The sequence below is a fragment of the Chiloscyllium plagiosum genome, unplaced genomic scaffold, assembly GCF_037043375.1.
Source record: "Chiloscyllium plagiosum isolate Xiang-an unplaced genomic scaffold, Cpla_swu_hap1 HiC_scaffold_45, whole genome shotgun sequence".
NCBI lineage: Eukaryota > Metazoa > Chordata > Chondrichthyes > Orectolobiformes > Hemiscylliidae > Chiloscyllium > Chiloscyllium plagiosum.
Genome location: NW_028270183.1, coordinates 61,500,953 through 61,523,782, shown reverse-complemented (window position 1 = coordinate 61,523,782; position 22,830 = coordinate 61,500,953). Strand labels below are relative to the sequence as shown.

The 22,830-nt window shown below is 40.0% G+C and overlaps 1 gene segment (V, D, J or C); it reads left to right on the top strand.

Annotated features, from left to right (window-relative positions):
* The first annotated feature begins 5,753 nt into the window (after window positions 1-5,753).
* On the top strand, window positions 5,754-22,144 carry LOC122546681 (Ig heavy chain C region-like). The segment is given in 10 exon segments: window positions 5,754-5,855; window positions 5,984-6,307; window positions 7,277-7,337; window positions 7,520-7,563; window positions 8,863-8,870; window positions 16,444-16,750; window positions 18,078-18,085; window positions 18,832-19,126; window positions 20,988-21,293; window positions 21,753-22,144. Coding segments are annotated over 10 exon segments (1,794 nt in total).
* Window positions 22,145-22,830: the final 686 nt, after the last annotated feature.

The window sequence follows — 22,830 nt, the reverse complement described above, 5'->3', positions numbered from 1 at the left end:
TAGACTCTGCGACGGGGATGGAGATGTTGTGGGAGGGATATACACAGACTGTGGAAGTGGGGATGAGTATGGGTGAAGAGACGCACAGATTCTGTGGAGTGGGGATTGGGTTGTAGGGGGAGGGAGTCACATGGACACTGGGAGTAAAGATGGGGTGAGAGACGCACAGACTCTGGGAGTGGGGATGGAGATGTGGTGGGAGTGAGATGTACAGACTCGCGGAATGGGGATGGGGATGTGGGGGTGAAGGGAGACACACAGACTCTGGGAGTGAGGATGGGGGTATGGGGGAGGGAGATGCACGGACTCGTGGAGTGGGGATGGGGCATTGCCGGGCAGGGAGACACACAGGCTCTAGGAGTTGAGATGGGGCTATGGAGGGAGGGAGACTCACAGATCTTGGGAGTGGCGATGATGGTGTTAGGGGAGATAAACACAGAGACTCTGGGAGTAGGGATGGGGGCGTTGGGGAGGGAGATGCACCGACTTGGGGAGTGGTGATAGGCTTGTGGGGATGAAGTGAGACACACAGACTCTGGGAATGGGGATGGGATGTGCGGTGTTGGAGAAACTCGAACTCTGTGAACTGGAAATGGGGACGTGGAGAGAGGGACACACTCAGACTGTGAGAGTGGGACTGTGGTGTGGTGGCGGGGGGGCCAAGGAAAAACGTCGAGCCTTGGGTATGGGGATGAGGAGACATGCAGACTCCGTGAATTGGGAAGGGCGATGTGAGGTGCAGGGAGACACACAGATTCTGGTGAGTGAGGATAAAGTTTCTGGGGCTGTTTTCCCCAAAGAAGCTTATGGGTGAATTTATAGAAGTTTGTAAAATAATGATGAACATGGATACGATAAAAAGACAAGGGATTTTCCCTGGTGTTTGGCAGTCCCGAACTACTGGGCATAGATTTAAGGTGAGAGGAGTAAGATATAGAAGGGTTCTAAAGGAACACGGTTTTATGCAGAGGGTGGTACGTGCATGGATTGAGCTGCCAGAGGAAGTGGTGGAGGCTGGTCCAATTGCAACATTTAAAATGAATCTGGGTGGTTACATGAGTACGAAGGTTTCAGAGAGATATGGGGTAAGTGCTGGCAAATGGCGCGAATTAAGTTCAGATATCTGTTCAGCATGGATGAGTTGAACCGAAAAGTCTGGTTGAGAACTGCATAACTCTATGACTTGATGACCCTAGTGAACAGCAGTCCCAGTCCCCAGCGACAGGGACTGAACTCAGTTTTCTTATATTGTAAGGCAGCAGTGTTAACCACTGTGCCACCATGCCACCCAAAACGAAACTGACACCAACATGTTCATTCTAAAATATGAGAGACTTAACAAGCAATCCATGTCCTTTTCAATATTCAATTTCAGTTAGGTCACACTGTAAACCTTTGCGATAAATTATGTGTCTTGTCGTCTTACACTCTACAACCACCCGATTAAGGAGCAGCTCTCCGAAAGCTAGTGCTTCCAAATGAACCTATTGGACTGTAACCTGGTGTTGTGTGATTTTTAACTTTGTAAATCACGGTCCAACACCAGCATTTCCAAATCAAGGAGAGATTGAATTGCTGAAAAAGCACATCCAGTGATATAAGCTGACACGAGTTGGGTCACTACTGAGAGAAAGTCCAGCGCATTTTAGATAGAGTCTTGTATTCAATAAATAAAGAAACTATCTTAGCCCAGGAGAAGACATGGTGTATTAACTACCAACAGACAAAGACACCAGTATTTTAGAATATGATAGAAAAGTAATTTATGGTGTATGGAAATACAAACAGAGACATGAATTTGTGTTTCTGTGTCCTTCCTAGCTAAATTAATTACGTCAAAAATCCCTGTGCTAAATGTCATTGTCACCTCATCGTCCCATCTGCAAACCTCGCTCGGTCCTTTCTAAATTTTGTATTACCGTCTTCCTGGATCCCAATGGTTGGTAGGTTCGTGTTATAGCAATTGAGAAGCTGTTCATTGTTTGCCAAGAGCTTAGTCAAAACTATAAATGAAAGCAGTCACAGGTCCAAACACTTCCACCAGCAAACCATCACTATGGATCTTCCTTGAGTCGAAAAAAAAACAACTGCCCATTTTGATCCATAATTTCTAAACTTTGCTGGCATGTCAGTTGTGAAGAACGTTTTCAAATAACTTTTGACGTGTAAATGGTTCACATCAATCGGATTAAAGTAACATCTCGTGTGTTACCCGGCAAAAAAAAAACAAGTTGGTTCGAAGGAATTACTCTGAGCATGTCTACAATGGATTATTTATCAAACAAAATAATTACCAATGTTAGGAGGGCTCATCTTTATTCACTACAATGTTCTGAATTTTAAGTTGTGTCTACTGAGACATGAAACTGTCTGATCTGCCTAAATGTATGGAGTGTGCTTTTCACTTTGTTAAATTAATTTATTGACCTTAGTTGAATAAACTTAAAAATCACACAGCTCCAGGTTATAGTCCAACAAGTCTTATTTGGAAGCACTAGTTTTCGGAGAGCAGCTCCTTTATCAGATGGTTTGGAGTATAAGATCGCAAGACACAGAATTTATAGCAAAATCTTACAGTGTGATATAAATGAAATTATGTAATGAAAAATACCTGGATTGTTTGCTAATTCTCTCATCTTTTAGAATGATCATATTGGTTTCAATTCTTTCATATGTAAATCACCGAACTTTTCAAAGTTCCATTCTCAAGTGAACTTTCACAATTGGTATCATGTCGGCCCAGATAATGCGGTTAAGGTGTGAGGGGCCCAGGCAGAACTATATCAGTATTCAAACAGTTAGTGCAGCCCTGAGAATCTTAATGACCCGTTTCTAATAGTCGTTTCTCGAGTTATTTTAACTGTTCTTGACTTATTTATTAAATTTAAGTTAACATGAAAATTAATGCACACATGTTCCCCAGAAATGCTGACAACAACATCCCGTTTTTCAGCCAAGATCAGCAACATGAATTAAGAAAGTTAAAACAAAATACATTTATTTTACTTAAGACTGACAATACGGTTTTCACAAAGGGCAAAGGAGAAGGTGTGGCGGCGTGCAGAGAGGGTATTCACTGTTCCCTGGAGTGTAATTGCGTTTGTGAACAAGAGGTGCACTTGTGAAGTACATTCAGGATGGTAATGTAGTTATTTCAGTAGACATTGTGCGCACAGAGATCTCCCATGAATCAGCAATGACATGGACAACTGATTTTGTGATGATGTTTGGAGCAAAATAAAATCGAACAATACAGGAAGGACAAGTCCCTTTCAATTCTTTGAAATAATATCAAGGAATGTAATATGTGGACCTGGGGAGGCAGGCGGAACTCTAATTTAAACACACGGGAAAATGTGAGGCACAGATCCACCGTTGGAAATCCAGGTGGTTGGAACTTCTTTCACTGGAGCGTAAGAGTTCGAGAGGTGACCTTGTACAAGTTTGTAAAAGTCATGAGTGGTAAGGAAACTGGCAAATGTCTTTCCATAGGGTGGGAGGTTTCAAGTGTAGAGAACATTTTTTAAGGTGAGAGGAGAAAAGTTTTAAAATGATATCAGCGGCAACTTTTACACAGAGAATGGTTCGAGTGAGGAATTATCTTCCAGAAGAAGAGTTAGATATGAATTCAGTTATAAATTTTAAAAGACTTTTAGTTAAGTCCATGAATACGAGCTGTTTGGGAGGATATGGGCCAATACCGGTGGGATTAGATTAGTTTGGGATTATGATTGCCCATGGACTGTTTCTCAGTGATTTCTCTCCATGACTCCATGAACAGCTATCTATCTGTTTTTTCTCAATTTCATAGAGTGCTGTAGTGATCCTCCAGTGAAATGTTGATTTTTCGCTTGTGACTGAGACTCTGTGAATATTTGTTTTCATGAGAGAAGGGACCAGTTCTCCAAGTTGAACAGCTGAAAATTAATATTTTCTGTAGCATTGCTGCGGAGTAGATTTATTTATGCCGAGGCAGTGGTAATGGTTTGAAGTTGGCTTTCTGGGAAGTGGTCAACAGCGAGACAAAATATCTTTGATCTACTGCAGAGACTCCAGATGCTTCCGGTAAATGAAACTGGAAGCTCGAGAACCATTTCTGAAGTCGGCTTAATTGCTGCCAACTACTGCATCTGGCAGATTAAAGGCAGTATGAATCAACTAAAACAAAATCTAACCAAACAAACTATATTTTCCCGTTTACCCAAAATGGACACATTTCACTTGGCATTTCTTCTTTAACAAGGATGGGTACTCAACACGGCATTCACTGTGTGACAATCAGAAAACAGGAAATTGACTGCATGACAGACCTTTATATTAATTCCGGCTGAAGATCAGCCTAGTTAGTAAACCGTTTGTATTGAGGATTTTTAAAGCTCTTGAATATGACGTTAATGGACCCAAACTCCCACATGGCACTAACATTTGTCATTTTCTCAATGTAAATTGACAAACTTGAATTGGCTTGAACTCGTATAACCTGTTGCACCATTCTCTGATTAATGCATCTCATTAAAACCGAATGGGCCATTTAGACAGAGTGAGCACTGGTGTAGTGTAATGCATAGTTTTCGCTGATTTCTACTCGTTGAAAGTCCCGTGTCACAGATACCAATGCGCGGAGAAATGTTCTTTTTATGACCTACATCCGTGGAAATTATTGATGTAATACTCTGCAACTTGCCAGACACTCCTGATGTACCCAAACAGTTACCTGCAATGGTTTAGATGTTGAGAAATATTTTCTAACTTCTCACCAGCCTGCTCCACTTTATTAGATTCTCTTTCAAAGGTTTACCTGAGTGTTACGTATCACTGTCAATCCACTTTTTATATCTCGGGCACACAGCTTTCCTTTAGAATACATTTTCAAATATCTATCTTGTAGTCGGTGCATGTTAAAAAAAGATACAAGGAGAGAGATTCTGTAATATGGTGAGGTTCTTCTAATCTCCGTGTCCAAACAGTTTAGTGACATACACACACATTCTTAACATATTCATTTTAGACATGCTCGATATTAGCTTGCCTAAACTGAATTTAGAAACGCCAAATACAAATGATATCTTATTTTGTAATTTGAGAGAAACTTGGAGTGGTTGCAGAAATAAAATCACTAATTGTATTGTCTGACAATGGTATTGAACTTCGTTTTAGCTTTTTCTGCTTGTGGTTGAATGTAGAATTAAAGGGAGTTAATTTCCAATTGAATATTCTATACATAATCACTTTGAACACGCTTTATATTCAGTTGCATAAAGTGAATTTAGAAACATCTGGTATGATTTACAAGTTATTTTGTAGTGTGGCAGAGACTTGGAGTGTCCAGAAAAAAGTATGGCCAGTTAAGTATTTGGCTGATAATATCTTCGAACTTTGATTTTAGTTTTATTTACTCGTGAATGCATGTAAAAATACAGAGAGCCAACTTCCAATTGAATTTGTTTTGTTGTTTTAAACAAAATATCTGAAAACTTCATCTGAAAAATACTTCAAGCTGTTAAATTTCACTTTCCCCATTCAAAAAACACTTCCTAGCAGGCTAATCAGCAAAACAATATCCCAAGATGTGTATATTTCCACGTTTACGAATAATCTCGTGTAAATATGAACCTATCTGTAAGGGCTGTGCAAGGTGCTACGAGGATCCAGTCTCAGCCTCCAGCAGGAAACCAACAGGCAGAACCTGTAAACCTGCCCCTTCTGATGATCATATAAATCCGGGTCACTGTGCTTTAGTTCAACACTCCTGGATTTGGTTTGTTTAGAAAACTCTTGACAGAACCGTTTTCCACAAGTTATCAGAATGATTAAGTCGACAATTTTTCTCAGTTTGTTACTGACGTTCTTATCATGTGAGTGTTTTTTGTTCATGTCTCTCTTTGTTACTGTCTCAATGTTAGTCTGCCTCAGAAATGTAAAAGACTTAGGCATCATTGTATCAGCATTAATTCTCATGGGTTCTTTTTTTTCATTTTTAAAGGTGTCCAGTCGGAGATTGTTTTAACTCAACCAGAGGCAGAGAGTGGCCATCCCGGAGCCACCCTGAAACTGACCTATAAAACCAGCGGCTTCGATCTTACCAGTTACTGGATGCACTGGGTCCGACAGGTTCCCGGACAGGGGCTGGAGTGGCTGCTTAATTACAAAAGTTCATCCAGCAGTAACTATGCCCCAGCGATTAAGAATCGATTTACTGCGTCCAAAGACACTTCAAACAATATCTTCGCGTTGGAGATGAAGAGCCTGAAGATCGAAGACATCGCCATATATTACTGTCCAAGATACCCCTGCGAGAGGAACCAGGGCTGGACCCTTTCAAAAAACAGCTCAAGGGGATATTTTACCAATTTCATCGTTAACTGACGGTCAGTCCCCGTTTTAAATTCAGTTCAACCAACTGCGATCTGAAGCACACCTCGGGCTGCCTTTTACAACCCTATCATAGAGGAAACATACCATTGAAACTAACAAACTGGGTGATATCATGGGACAATGTTTTTGGAATGTCGTATGTTCTGCTTACTCTTCCACCAATTAAATGCTTGGACATAATGTTAGTTTTAATGTATCTGACAGTTCGGGAAATGTCTGCTAATCGTGTTCTGTAAACCATGCCGTTAATTCTAAACACTATCAGCACTAAATGTCTATTTCTCATGAAAATTGAGACCCAGAGTGTATTACAGAAAATGTACGGGTCGAAATCGCTGTGATACTACAGTGGGTCACAGTGATGTCGATAGTGACATCCTCATACAAAAACCACTGACAAGGGTTTGTCGCAAGTTGGTGATGACTAAAACTGAAGGAGCCAGATAATAATGTGAGACTTAATTTAAATCCCATGCAGGAGTGACGAGTTTGGACGAATTTATAAAATTATTCTACTTTCCTCATTTTTATGGCTACATTAATGCACGCTGAACTTGCAAAAGTATTCCGAGCTTTTAAAATACAATGAATAGAAAAAGCTGAAATATTCCACTAAATAAGTTTTAGAGGAGCCTGGATCACTTCTTTCCAGGAATTGATGAAATTAAATATCTGCATTTTACAGTTTGCAGCACGCCGTAGTATTTGACACAATGTGTCTCACAGTGACATACTGGGGTGACACTGCAATTATGATCAATACTAAAACCCGTCCAGCCCCCATTGTTTGAAACGAGTCAATGTTTCCTTATACAGACTACCTAAACTCACACTTCAGTATTAGTTCTGTGGGGTATTGTGCAATTATCGCTGTTTAAATTGTAAATTTAATTCGCAAAAGTGGTGATTATTATTGTAGCAGTTGGTGATTTTGAGAATCAGCTCATGCGTTACTCTGTGAAGTATAAAACATTATAATAATTTAATAAGAATGATCAGTATCCACTGTACAATGATAACGTGATGAAGATTTATCGGGACTTCATTTTGACAGTGGTTCTGAATATTTAGAATAATGCAGGTTTTTGTTTGTTTTTATGCAAAGTCAGTTATTGTGTGACCCAGTCCAGAGAACGTAACGCAGTGATTATCTTGATTACTGGGGCCAAGGGACCATGGTGACTTCAGGTAAGAATGTGAACTTTCTCAGTGACTTTATTTTTTGCGAACGTTCCATTCATGTGAATAATTCCTGAATTTAAATGAAACTTAGATCCTGTGCTGAGCTTGGTTTGGTTCAGTTTGATTTTTTGTTAAAACTGACAATAGACTTACATTAAGTCTCAGAAAATGACTGAAGTAGTGTTGGCGGATTCAGATGCTCAGTGCATATTTTTTTAAAAACTCAGATGGGCATTCTGTGTGGCTGACTTACTTGAAACACCTAAAGTTTCTCAATCAGTCAGGTATAAGCAAAGTTTAGTAACACCCACTATCTGTGAGTTTTATTATCGACAACAAATGCTAAGAAACTTAAAGATGTTGGAAATATCACTAAACAGGATGATAATATGTTAATTTATTGAATATAATCCCTGGGTGCATAATGCTCTTACCATGATTGCATTTTGTCATTTGATTTGTTAATTTTGTTGATGACAGTCTCCAAGCACGTTGGATACTGTCATGGAATCTTCTTGCGGTGCTGCATTTCATTCTTTTGATTGGATGCTGAATGTGTTTTATTTGCTTCTGTTGAAAAGTTGATTGGGTTCTGACTTTGCTTTATTTGATTCTGTTGAATTGAGTTGTTCCATCTTGTGGAATTGAACTGCGTTTTCATGCTTTCAGTAATCGGTGTTTTCTATTAGCAAAAAAGATTGTCTCTCTGGATGACTCTCAATTACGAATATCTGTGAAGAGCTTTGTTTGTACTGAATCGTTTCTGCGTTTGTTAAACGCGGGGCAATATCTTTTCTGATTGATTGAAAACACTATATCCGTTTGTAACTATCTGAAGACCAACTTAAGGCAGAAACACGGAAGTGTGAGAAATGAAAAAAAACGATGACTTTTTAGAGCTTTTTTTATATACACAATCTCAGTTCTCATTTTAAACTAGTTAAAGTCTGTTTTGAGTAGCCTCATTCAAAATAAAATTTGGGACTAAAATCTTAAGCTACCGAATTCATCAGATTTCATAATTGAGACTAACTTATCATAACATTCAATAATAATGTTTGTCCATTGAACTAATTTTATTTTGACCTTAAGGCGATTAATCAATAGATGTCTTCAGCTGCTCTACTGTGCACTGCACAAGTTTGACATGATTAGAAATACTATATAGGTTGATAACAAATTGACTTGTTGCCGAATATGTTAAAGCTTTAAGCTTTGTTCAATAAGTTATATCAGAACCATGGCAACTGTTATGACTTTTTATTTCTATTTGATTTAATTATTCGCTTGTGTGATGGTGAGCAGTTTTGATGGTTTCCAATTTGGGATATTTGTTGTGAGATTACATTATGTTCCTGGTTCTGTTGAAAATGCTTGTAAAGAGACAGTTTTGCTGCAAACACATCATTGATCCTCAGTGTTGTGATTTGGTAATCGTTGTTCAGTTGAGGAGAGAATGTGCTTAGGTAAAATTAAGCTAATATATTGTTGAAGCTGTTTTTGATTTCTACATTGCTTTAGAAATGTTTGCATGGTTGTTGATAGTGAACTGCTCCAGTTTCCTCATTCAATGCAATCAGCATTGGAGTTGAACTTTCATTGAACCTTATATTAAGTGAAAGGCCAATCGCAAAGGATTTGGAAATGAAGGGAAACCAGATACGTTAGGGCGCGGGTTTTATTTGAAAGTAACAATTGAGGACTGGTCTAATCCAAACCTTAAATTCAAAACTCAGAACGCAATTTTCTGCTTAAATCACAAAGCCTGTCTTGAAACCGTTTACAAGTCACAAGAAATATAAATAGAATTTCAAAAATATAATGTTCTAATTTTCTTGCGATTGAGCAAAAATGCCATTACTGTGATATCATTAATCAAGAATTACCTTTCAATTCCGCTGTACCCGACACAAAAGTTTCCTGGCTGGAAGAGATCGTTGGAAAAGACGATTAAGAAATTCTGCTCCAAATATTTCGATGCAGAACAAATTGATTTCACTGAATTGATCAGTTTTTCAGTTTAACTTGAAATGATTAACTCTTATACATCTGATTAAATTAGATTTACAGGAGTAAAAAAGGTAACATTAACTGAGTGATTTAATCCATGCCATGCTTTAGATGTTCCCGATCCATGTGTTTTAAGTCAATAGATACATTTTACAACAATATATCAACTGAAGAGTCATTCATTAGGAAACAGCTGCTATAGTCGATTATGTCACCAAGTCTAGATTTCGAATCAGTTAAAATAATCCATCATCAACTCACCATGGGAATAAATAATGCAAAATCGGAGATTTTAAATATTCCCTTCGGCCCAACAAGTCCAAACCTGCGCTGAGCAACCACCCAGACACGTTCCCCGACATTAACCCCTAACAGTATGGACAATTCAGCTTATCCATATCGCCGAACCTGCACATCTTTGGACTGTGGGAGGAAACCGGAGCATCCACAGGAATGTCACCCAGACACTGGGAGAATGTGCAAACTCCATGCAGACAGATGCCCGAGGCGGGAGTTGAATCTGGATGCACTGGCACTGTGAGGCAATAGTGCGAACCACTGAGCCACCGTGCCACCCCCTTAATGTGCCTGTCCATGCTTTCCGACAGTTGCAGAATTCACAAATTTGGAGAAGACAGGAACTGGAGGGTAGTAGAGCACATTGTTTATTTAGGCACTGAGAATAGAGTAAGATTCATTTCAATTAACATACTGGCGCGATCTTTGGAATGTAGCAATCTGATTGCTCGCATTAGTTAAGTGTTGATGACCATTTATTTCGACATCAGTTAAAGCGGGGAATGCAGACAGAAACTGTTTTCAATTCATACATTTTTTAAAAAAATCGTTGTTTAGAAAGAGGAATCAAGGAAAATAACTTGCCATTGCTAAGCACATCTGAGAGTAAATACTTGCCCTAATGTATCCAACAGACATGCATTCACACAATGGAATGCAGTATTGGTTTTGAGCAGTGCGTGCAACATTTCCAAAGTTCAAGAAATATTTTAAGAATATGCAGAAATAATTTAGAGAATATTCTATTTCCGCCGGAACTGTGCTTCTATTGGTGAAATGGTACACCACAATAATTTTCTTATTTACAATCACGATTAAGTTTATGAAATCAGTAGGTAATCTTACTTCACTGTGAAAACGTTCTGAGAAGCATTGATGCTTTCTCTCTGGCTAGTCCCTATTATGAAAGATAAATTACAGTGAATACATTTGATGTGACGAATTGAGCAGATATATCTTCTCAGATCAAGACTGTTGTACAGTGTGTTCCCGTGTTATCTCGATCGAGTTGTCAGCTGTTCCTGACCAGTTGTAAATCGACTGGTTCGGACACCTGAATCTCAGACAGTTCAATTTCATGTGGTGCTTCAAAACACTTTTGTCTGCCAGATATTAGGCACCACAGAATTGAGAGACCTGACTGAATTGTTACAATCAGAATAAACACTTCAGTAACAAAAGTCATATTGTAAGACCCCTGAAGTCAGTTGTTAACAATGAACGATATATCATTCAGTGAGACACAGAGAATATGCTGCATAATTTCTTTGTGCCTCTCTTGTCAGTGACACATTTAGTGGCGCAATGTAGAATAAAATTATTAAGAACTTATTGTCAGCATGTAATGTTAATGGCAAAGGTGATGTTACACTTCAAAAACTTCTAATCTATTTCAACCTAAGCAGATCATCTGGTGCAGCAACATACACAAGGTTAAGGGGAAGGGAGTTCTCAGTTGAAATCCAGTGACAGTAAATTTATGCCAGCGCAAATCCTAGTTTTATTCCTCTACAGTTCCCACAGAGCTTGAACAACTCGGAATTGCTATCAAAGCATTCTTGGATAATTTTTGAAATGCTACTTTCATCGTGTAAGCATTTTATAACAATCCCTGGTTGCTGAAATCCTTGGTTAATTATTAACAAATTTGTGCACTCTCAAACCGGTGGTCTGTGTTGTCGGAGATTATGTTCAGATCTGGTATAATGTAGTGGTAGTGTCTCTGACTCTGAGACAGATGGTTTGTGTACATTTACAACCTGTTAGAGAGGAATGTAATACCATGTCTTATTCGGTTAATTGGGGGGGAAACACATTGACTTCTTTGAGTACTGTTGGAAGTCCACTCACAGAGGCCTGTGAAATCGATTTAATCGCTATCCAGACTTGGGCCTCAGGTATTAGACAGAAGTTTGGCGGTTTGCAGCCTTTTTCAAATCAATATTTGTTCACACGCTTTTGGGAATTGTTAGCTGGGTTAATAGTGTAACTCGAGGAGAAAGTGAGGGCTGCAAATGCTGGAGATCAGAGCTGAAAATGTGTTGCTGGAAAAGCGCAGCAGGTCAGGCAGCATCCAAGGAACAGGCGAATCGACGTTACGGGCACAAGCCCTTCCTCAGGAATCTCCTGAAATCCTCAAAGAAATCCGGGATTTTGACTTGCTGTTCTATCAATACCATTTATAACTAACCCACAATTAATTATTCCCAAAGCATATTTGATGACATTAAGTTGGAGCAGTTTTCGTTTGTATCAAACCATTACTGTGAGTGAATTTGACTGTTCAGTCCGGTGGGATTTTGGTTGAATCCAACACGTTGGTGGTAGCTTTTCAACTAGTCTTCAACTGATATCTCAGATCATCCAGTACATCTTCTTATAATGCTTTTCCAACAGAAGTAAGGTAAACTTAATCACCGTCTAACTCAATAGGAATGAGTTCTCGTTCGAGAAAATATGAAAACAATTTGCTGAAGGCGGAACACTGCACTTGAAATGATCAGCTTCCTTTCTCTGCACAGGAACTGCCAGACCTGCAGCTTTTCTTCAGAGAGTTCTGTTTTTTCTTTCGGATTTCTAGCATTCACAGTTTGTTGTTTCATTTAAAAAAAGAAGTCCTTTATATGAAACAAGTTGTTCAGAGAGAAAATATATTTTACCAAATTGTGAATTGTATGAAATATTTAATACCAGGTCATCGTTGAAAGTGAGTGATCTCATGTAGAGCCATAATTTCAGAAGAAACAGTATGATGAAGTAACAACCTCTTCCAGAGGGCAATGGCTGCTGTATAGAATTATAGAATCTCTACAGTGTAGAAACAGGCCATTTGTCCCAACAAGTCCATACCTACCCTTTGAAGAGTAACCCACCCAGACCCATTCCCCTACCCTATAGACCATACATTTAACGCTAATGAATACATCTAAATTACATATCCCTGAACACCACGTGCAATTTAGCATGGCCAATTCACCTGACCTTCGCATCTTTGGAGTGTACTTCGGCGGGAGTTATTCTGACCACTCAAATAGAGAATGTCGATGCTCCTGTTCCAAATAATCAACAGGAATATTTAAAGAATATTTTCAACAATTCATTCGTTGAAATATTTTAGTAAAAAGTGTTCAGCATCTTTGCTAGCTGAATTCATGATACAATGATAGGAAGGTATGATCAGGAGTAAAACACTCAGCCCCTCGAGCTATTCCACCACTCACTTAAAACATGGTACATCTGCGAGACAACCTTTGACTAAAACTCTTTAACACATCTGATTAACAAGCAATAACTATCCCCGATTTAATGATTCAACTGCACATAACAGAGGGAGACACCATTTCTGAAAGGCATTTGTGTAAGTATGTAATATGACACAAAGAGGTTGTAATTAATTGCTCGTGAAAATAAGTTTTAAGTTTCTGACAATTTCCAACTCAATCATCCCAATCGTCAGATTCCTTTAATTTAACATTATTTTTCTTTATTCCAGGGAAGTATAATGTATGATTGCCGTGCTAAAAATGAGAAAAGCTTCTTGCCCATTAAATGATTAAGAAGTACTTCACTGGAAATACAATTAAACGACACACAACGAAACTATTAAGCACGTCGTCTTTGTGTGGACACGCAAGCGCCAGAATAATCTTCATTTTTTCTAGTAGTTATTTGCATCTGTAGATAGGCATGGAAATGTTAGGCATTCTACATCTCCTTGAGCGATCAGTCGACTTTGGCCTCCATGACTTTCTGACATTTGTGTGGTATTAACATTTTCACAGCTCTGTCAGGAAGTGAGTTCCATAGCTGTGATACAGAAAGAGTGAAGGGGCAATGAAAGAATTGCAAGTCAAAATGTCGTAATGTTTGGAGGAACAGTCAACAGTCTTACCCACACGCGATAAGATTGAACCCTTTTGTGTACTGTTCAACTAAAGAATGAACCTTTGGTTTTATCTGTCACAGAAACGTTTTGAGGTCAAAACATCAAATGATTTCAAGAAGGTGATAGTTTTTTCAAGCGTTGAAGGAAACAATATATATGTGGGGGAAAAAGTTGAACCGTGTACAATATTGGTTGAAAATTGTGAAACCATTGAATGGGGCATGGTTGTTAAGTTTTCACATAACAGCAAAATTGGTTCTATAATTGACAATAAAGGTTATCTAAAAGTACAACGAGATAATGATCAGCTGGGCCAATGGGCAGAGGAGGGGCAGATAGAGTTCAGTTTCAACTGAATATGACTCATTGCATTTTGGGAACAGAAATCAGGAAACAACTTAAAGTGAATGGTAGTGCACTGGGTCGTGATGTCGAACAGAAGCACCTGGGGATTCAGATACATAGATTCGTACAGAGTTAATGATATGGCAATGGGTAGTTTTGTCGAACAGAGGGACCTGAGGGATCAGATACATATATTGTTGAAAGTGGTGTCTCAAGGAGCTGGCGTGTTGAAGAATGTGTTTGCAAAATGTGTTCTCATTGCACAGAGCATTGAGTATAAAGGTTGGGGGTTTGTGTTGCAACTGTACCTGACATTGGAATGAACTGCCGGAGGAAGTGGCAAATGCATATCCAGTTACAAAATTTCCAAGACATTTCGACAGGTAAAGGAACTGAATAGATGTGGATAAATATGGGCCAAATGCCGGCTAATAGAATTTGCTTAATTTGGGAACCCTGGTTGTCATGGACGAGCTGGGCCGAACGGCCTGTTTCTGTGTTGTATGACTCTCTAAATCTCTGACTTTATGGTGGAGTAGGCTGAAAGTTGGAAGCTAGTGATCTAGTGAGGAGGTAGGTTGGTGATGTGGTAGATTTTGAGCTGATAGGCCGTGAGGTGTTGGGTGGCTGCTGGGTGAGCTTGCATGCACCTAGTCTGGCAGGGTGGCATCAAAGCAAATCATAATGGTCACAAGGAAATAACTTGGTCACATTGTGCTTGGTAGGTGAGGGGTCGTTGGAGCAGCAATGCAGAGTGTCTCCCTTGTGCCAAGATGGTTAGTTGAGTGGCCAGCAGGCTGCAGGGCTGGTTAGTTGAGAGCTGGGGAGGGTGCGGGGCTGGTTAGTTGGAGGTGGGCAGGGTGCCAGGCCAATTTGTTGAGAGGTCAACAGGGTGTAGGGCTGGTCAGTTGTGAGGTGGGGAGTGAGTCATGTTGGTTAGTTGAGTGGTAAACAGGGTGTCAGACTGGTCCGTTCAGACATTGGCAAGACGGCAGACTGGTTAGTCGAAAGGTTGGCAGAGTGTCGGACTGGTTAGTTGCGAGATGTGCATTGTGTCGGACTGATTAGCTGAGAGGTGGGCAGGCTACCGGGCTGGTTAGTTGAGAGGTGGGCAGGATGTCGGGAAGTTTAGTTGATCGGCTTAGCAGAGTGCTGGGCTGTTTCGAGGACAGAAGGTTACTGTACTGATGTGTCAAGTGGATATGATGTCAAAATGTAAAGCTCGGAGTGTGGCGAAGGGCTGATGGGAACAGAGCTAGGATGCAATGTGCACAGGTTGACTTGGGTAAAATGAGAGGTCAGTGGTGAAGGTCTGAGGTCATATCTGGGGGAGTGGCATCCTGTCAGGGGTTGTGAAAAGTCTGATGTCAGGACTAGATTCACCAAGGACCAGGTGCAGTGTAGCAGGAGTGGAATTGAGTGAAAGGAATCGAGATTACATTGTCGTCCGGAATATGGATTGCCTTGAATGTGTGTTATCTCTTGCGATGAGGGTCATGTGTTCCGAGGGTGAATGAGCGTGTAACAGTGTAGGGGTTGTCAATATTAGTGGAAATTTAGGTTGAGAGAGAGAGTCAGAGCGGTGGTTAGTCTGAGAGATTAGAGTTTTACCATGAACTGCTTGTAAGTTTAATAGTTATTGAAGTAAAAGAGTACTTGTTCATTTCTCGAATCATATTGACATAAATGCTCAGTTCAGCTAGCTGTCACACTCCAAAGTCTCTGAACCTTAATGGTACTCTATGTTTCAGAGGCCTCCAGAATTCAGATAATTGTCAAGTCGATTATTGAGCTTCCAGATAATTGGCATGATATCAGCTGTGATAGACATTCTCTCAGTCCCAGTGCCCTGCAACTGCCTTCTTCACAGAGAGGTGATTCTGACTGACATTGATAAGCGAGGAAGGGATATTGGACTCGAAACGTTCACTCTGCTTTCTCTCCACTGATGCTGCCAGTTGTTGGGTTTCTCGAGCAACTTCGGTTTTTATTTCCAATTCCAACTTCCACGTTTTCTTGGTTTGGATTTTGTGAAACGACTATGCTCGTCACCTGCAATCCAATGAAAGTGTTAGTTGGTGAGATTTTCTAACAGTTACTTTTCGTGGGATCAGTGTGTTCTTATTTCTAAGTTATATCGTAATGGTCAAGTTCAAGGGCATGTTTCTGACGAGGGAACCAATAGATCATGATCACCGACTGATTGGAAACAAAAATAAACTTAAGGTATGCTGAAGATTTTAACAGGAACACACTGGCATACATTTACAGCTGAGGAAACATTTAGGTAACCAATAAGGTCGAATTAACAGAAAGTAACTTGCTCAATTGATCATTCTATCCTAGAGACTGTATCTCCCCCCACACTTTATGGACTTGTCTCCTCCTGTCAGCAACACAACGCCGACGGTTCTGTGATCTTTGGTTGTTTGGCCATGGACTATTCCCCTGACGTTACCAAGGTGACGTGGAAGAAAGGTGGGCAGCCAATCACGACTGCACTGAAGACTTATCCATCCGTGAGAAACAAGAAGGGAACTTACACCCTGAGCAGCCAGTTAACCCTGCCTGAGTCAGAAGCGGATTGCAGCAAAATCTTCTGTGAGGTTCAACACAGCGGGTCAAAGCAGAGCACTGGAATGCCATGTAAGTCTTGTGGAAACTGAGGTGAACAGTACATCTGTGGTTAACATGAATAGGGCATTAGTTATAATACATTTGACATAGCCATAGAGATATACAGCACAGGAAAAGATCATTCGGCCCATTCAGTCCAAGCCAATCAATAACAGTTCCCTAACTATTCCAGTTCAATGTGTCCGCAATTGATCCATTGCTTTGTGTGACTTGGCATTTCTTATATACATCTAAATATTTCTCACATATTATGTGGGGCTCAGCCTCGACATGACTTACTGGCACTGAGCTACAGATTCACACCCTCTGTGTGATTTTGTTTTCCCCGTTATCCTCCTGTCCTGACCTTAACTCTATGCCCTTGAGACATTGCTCCATCCATTAAGGGAAAATGATTTGTTCTGTTTACTCTGTGTATGTCTACCATAATTCCACACATCACAATCATCTTCTCTCTCAATCATCTCTGCTCCAAGAAAAACCCCAGTTTGGTGAATCACATTTCATAATTAAAAACTTCAAGCCCACGATAAATCCTGGAATATCTCAACAATGCTGCCTTCTGTCTAATCACATTCCTTCCATAACATGCATTCCTATACTACGCACGATGCTTCATGTCTGGCTTAACCAGTATTTCATTAATTTCCAGTATCATCTCCCAACACCTAATGTAAATGTCTTGGCTCATAAAAGCAAATACTATTCACACATTCTTAGTCTTTTTATCCCCCTGCCACATTACTATAAGGGATCGATGGGCATGAAATCCTTTTCAGGGTTCCACCATTCAAAACATAATACCTCTTAGTTTCTTCTGACCAAGTGCATCACCTTAGACTTTTCCAGAATGATTTCAATTTGCCTTTTCTCAGCACAAGTGGCCAACCCTTCTGTATCTTGCTGCAATCTAAAGCTATCATGTTCAGAACCTGCCAACACGGCAATTTTCACTTCATCTGTGAACTTACTAGCCAAATCTCCTGCAGTATATTCTAAATCACTTTTACATAATAGAGAAATCAATAAATCAACACTGAATCCTGCAGAACACCATTAGACATATCCTTGCAGCCACACAAACATCCTACGGCCATTATCCTCTGCACTCCGCCACTCAGCTACCTCAGGATTCAATTCGTCAAATTGACTTGATCTCACCTGGCTCTGATCTTGACTATCATCTGGACATCGACTTATTCCTGCGAAAACCACCATCGAATTGCTCAGACATGACTTCCTCTCAATAAATTCGTGCTGAGAATTGTTGATTACTCTTCCAGATGAAGGTTAATTCCCCTCTCCATAGTTACAATGTGTTCCCTACTACTGAGTCTAGCTTGAGCCGAGCCTGTGGTTTCATTGTTTTTCCCTTCATCCGTCCTGCATAACAATACCACATTGGCAGTTTTGCCATATACCCTGTGGCCAGGAATTATAAATTATTCCCAGCGACCCACTATTTCATCCTTCACCTGGCATACATTTTATCGGCCCTGGAAATACAACTATTTTTCATCCAGCAAGACAGCACATCACATCATCTATCCTAAATCCTGAACAAAACATCACAACACTTCTCCATGTTTTCGATACCCACATATTCCCTCACACTGGTGAACATCAACAATCTTTACCCCGCTTCTACATCATTTCCTGCCTCGCTTGAAGGCATTATATTTGGAATATTGAACTGCCACTCCTCCCCCTCTCTCAACATGTCTCCATGATATCAACACGTCCTTCTTTATGCCGTTAACTCATCTGCCTTGTTTATCATGCTCCTTTCATTGAAATGAATACCATCCAACATTACGATCTCACCCTCTGATTTAACTGGCCTATCATTTCTGTGCCTTCTTGACTTCCTTGCTGTGACCTCTAATTTTAGCATTACATTGTCATTATCACATCGTCCTGCTAATTGTACTGTGTTGATCTCAGCTTTTATAACACTCTGCATAATTATGATACTTGTAATAATAAGGTTAGTATCTATTAGCCATAAAAAAACTTTGTTATAATAGAACTGAATGTTTTTGTTATCAAAGTTGTCAGATAATTTATGCAATGTTTTTCATAAAGGCCCATTTCTCCAGCCAACTCTTCTTCTCACCGTGAGTCCCAGTGAAGAAATCGCAAGCAGCAAGTTTGCAACTATCATTTGTTCAATCCTTGATTTCCATCCGAAGGAAATCTCCGTGACATGGTTGAAAAATGGCCAATCCGTGGATTCTGTTGTCTTCACGTCTCCTGTGTGTGAGGCGGATGGGAACTTCTCGGTGATGAGTCGGCTGACAGTCCCTTATGGTGAATGGTTCAACAGCGCAGTCTGTACCTGCCAGGTCACTCATGGAGAGAACACTCAAAATCAAAACATCACCACACCCCAGGGTAAGACATACATACGAGAGAACGAGAAATCATGTTGAACTCCAATGTGAATCAGATACACACATTGATCAAATTTAGTGAACAGCACTAAGGTGTACAGCATCCCATTCACAAACGTGTCATGTATTTCAGTTTGAGTGTTACATTGGCATTGCTCATTATTCAACATTATGTCAAATCAGAAAAGCACGTTTCCCTCTATATTGAAGACATATAGACAGTGAGCTGGATTAACAGTCTTTTTTTTAAATAAGTTTATTGGCTGACCACATTTGGAGAGGCAGAGTGCCGAATCCATACCTGGTGACTGGCTGAAGGAAAAAGGGGTTGGGGGTGGGGGAGGGGTGGTGTCTCTTGTGGGGGCCGCGGTGCATGGTCAGAGAGGTATTTCTTTGAAACATAGAACATGCTGAGAGGCCGAGATTGGTGAACGTGGAAAAAATGCTTTGGCCAGTAGGCTAGAGTAGGACATGAGGGCATATCCTCGGAGTCAAAGGGTGCACCATTTGGCACTGAGATGGGGAAGAATTTCTTCAGCCAGAGGGTGCTGCATGTGTGGAATTCATTGCTGCAGAGGGTTATGGAGGCCAAGTCATTGACTGTATTTAAGGTGGCGATAGATCGTTTAGTACATGGAAAAGGCTGGAGAATGGGGTAGAAGAACATACCAGCCATGATCGCATGGCAGGGCAGACTCGATTGGCCGAACTGCCTCATTCTGCACCTTTATCTTACTATCTTGTGGTCTCAAAATGACATGGTAAAATGTGCAGCCACCCTTTTTTCAAAATAGATCAAAATGTGTTCAGTGCTTCATTTCCAGTTCAGGAATGACCTGTTGTCCTTGGGCATTGTACGTCATAGATTTTATCTGGTACTGAGCTCTTCAACGTCATTCATGGGACCAGGCCGCAGACCAAGTTGGCATCACATTTGATTAATCTGGATAAACATGACCTAATTGAGCCTCTTTAAGATACTCTCTGCAATTAGTGGATGTGACAGGAGAAGACATTCTAGTGGTAAGGCTACAGTATGGATGAACGATCTAGGAATTTGAGTCAGGCTGATTGAGCCCAGGTGAGGATGGAAATGTTCATGCAGTGAGCAGTGGAAGTCTGAATAATACTCGCGCAAATTTCCATCAATTTGGTAGAATAATTTAAGACACTCGTATTTGTTTAGTCTTTGTTCTACTAAGGAATTCACTGTTTTGTTTTTAGATCTACTCCAAATTTGACAGGAGTAATAATATCTCATGGTATGTTTTAGAGAATGATCTCACACCAATAATGTCAATTATTTTCAATAACGTGAAACATATTGAATAGAATTTCTGTGACTGATCACTGCCCCGTAACACCTTATATCCTCTGCAAATACATGAGAAAAAAGACAATAATTATGATTGATTACAGTTTGCCCAAAATTGGGGATGTAATTTGGCATTCAGAATGCACAGCAGCATTTGCAAGTAAGTTTCATGAACATAGAAATGAAGTCGGTATATTCAGATTACTCTTGTCACAAGTATCAATGGATGGTCGTAAGTGAGAGAAGAATTCTGGAAGGAAGGTAATTCCATGTGTTACGCCATGGTATCTTTGATGTTACTTTTTCTCAGGTTTCACCTCTTACAAAGCCAGTGTTCTTTATGAATGATTACATGGGGCATGTTATAGATAATAACAAATGTTTTCACAAATCAAAATATATAAACAACAGGAACAATCATTTCAGCAATTGTTGGAAGCTGCCATTTCAAAGTGGTTTCTTTACTTCATGTGGGAGTATCCTGAAGACTCAGTGTTTTGATTCTAAAGAGGTATTTTTCATTGATTTGATTTTTGTTTCATAGGAGTTAATGAGTGCCACGATTACACAGTTAAAATTCTACCACCGCCAGTAGAACAGGTCTTACTGGAGGCGACGGTGACATTAACCTGTGTTGTGTTCAATCTTCCTTCTGGAGTCAATGTCACCTGGATACAAGAAAAGAAGACTCTGAAATCAGAGATTGCTAACCAGCCTGGAGAAGATCCCGACAGCGTGATCAGCAAATTGAGCATTTCTCCTCAAACCTGGCTGAGTCACGATAGTTTTGAATGTGTGGTAAAACATCCGGATCTACCGACTCCTCTGAGAGACTCCATCCGCAAGGGGAATGGTGAGCGGTGAGATGAAAGAACAAAGTATTCCATGTGTAATCTAGATCCAGTTACATACATGGCATGCTTAGATTGGCTCCAAATAACGTTGGGACCATGAAAGATGTGTCTGATGGCAGGATAGCTAAATATCTGATTGAGAACAGAATGGACCAAAGGTTGATCTTTTATGATTATAAGTCAAATAAAGTGGGAAGAAACCTGGTTTGTGTTTTTAACATCAGCAATGACAAATGTACAGGATGTCTTAGTTGTGGGTTAGAAAGGTGGAGTCGACTTTCGAATTAAACTCTTTACTCTTAATGAACAGAATGGATACCATTCTGCTGGTTTCGAAAATGAGAGTGTATAAAGCCCAACTTTAAAAACAAAACTGGCATATTTTAATATGTAGTGAAATTGCAATGTTGATTCTGGATTTTTATAGTTGATTTAGATTTGTTTCAAATATTCTGCAGGAGAAAAGCTACTGGAGCCATCAGTATCTATCCTACTGTCACCCACAGAAGACGTTTCCGCTCAGAGGTTTCTCTCCCTCACCTGTTTAGTGAGAGGCTTCTACCCCCGAGAGATCTTCATCAAATGTACAAACAATGACAAGCCAGTGAATCCCAGTAACTACAAGAACACTGAGGTGATGGCGGAGAGCGAGAACACCTCCTTCTTCATATACAGCCTGTTATCCATTACAGCGGAGGAGTGGGCCAGCGGTGTTTCATATTCCTGTGTGGTGGGATATGAAGCGATTCCACTGAAGATCATCAACAGAACAGTCGATAAATCCAGCGGTAAACCGAGTTTTGTGAACATTTCCCTTGCACTGATGGACACTATTAATTCATGTCAATAAATAACTCAAAGTTGCTTTTAATAATTCAACAAAAGTAATAAAGCTTTTTCCTCAAATTGTGATTTAAATATACAACCGTTTAATTAATTGTGTTTCCCACTTTTACTTATATTCCACCTGTAAAGTTAAATTGGATTATTAACAGGTCTCGGACTCGTGTCTTGTGCAGTTAATGTCCCCTGCTCAGGAAAACTTAGGATCAGAGGCAAAGTAAAGCTCACTCAATGCCGGATTCTGCAAAGTACCTTAACCATCTTAAATTCCATTTAAACGAAATCTGAAAATGCCCAATTTCTCTCAAGTAAAGACCATGAACTTTGAACTTTGTTTTCTTGATTCCCCGATTGAACATTCTCAAAAAATTCATGTCGGCTTTAAACTGACACAATGCAACAATTGCAAACGCAATCTTAAGAGACATTTGGAATTAGTTTTGATTGGAAAATGCTAATCGTAAACAGTGCAGAGTAAGTTGAATATAACCCTTGTTTCTGTGGAATGAGGGATCTTGTACCAGTGCAGTGGTTGACAGAATGCATCTTAATTTCCACACCAAAGAGACCCGAAAGGAAGGTTATTGTTGTTGAGCCGAGGTAGGGGGAGAGGGGAATTATTAATGGTTTGTACTCTTACTCACTCTGCAGAGTTTTCCAGACAGAAGTCCTCTGTAATGTAACCCAGTTGCT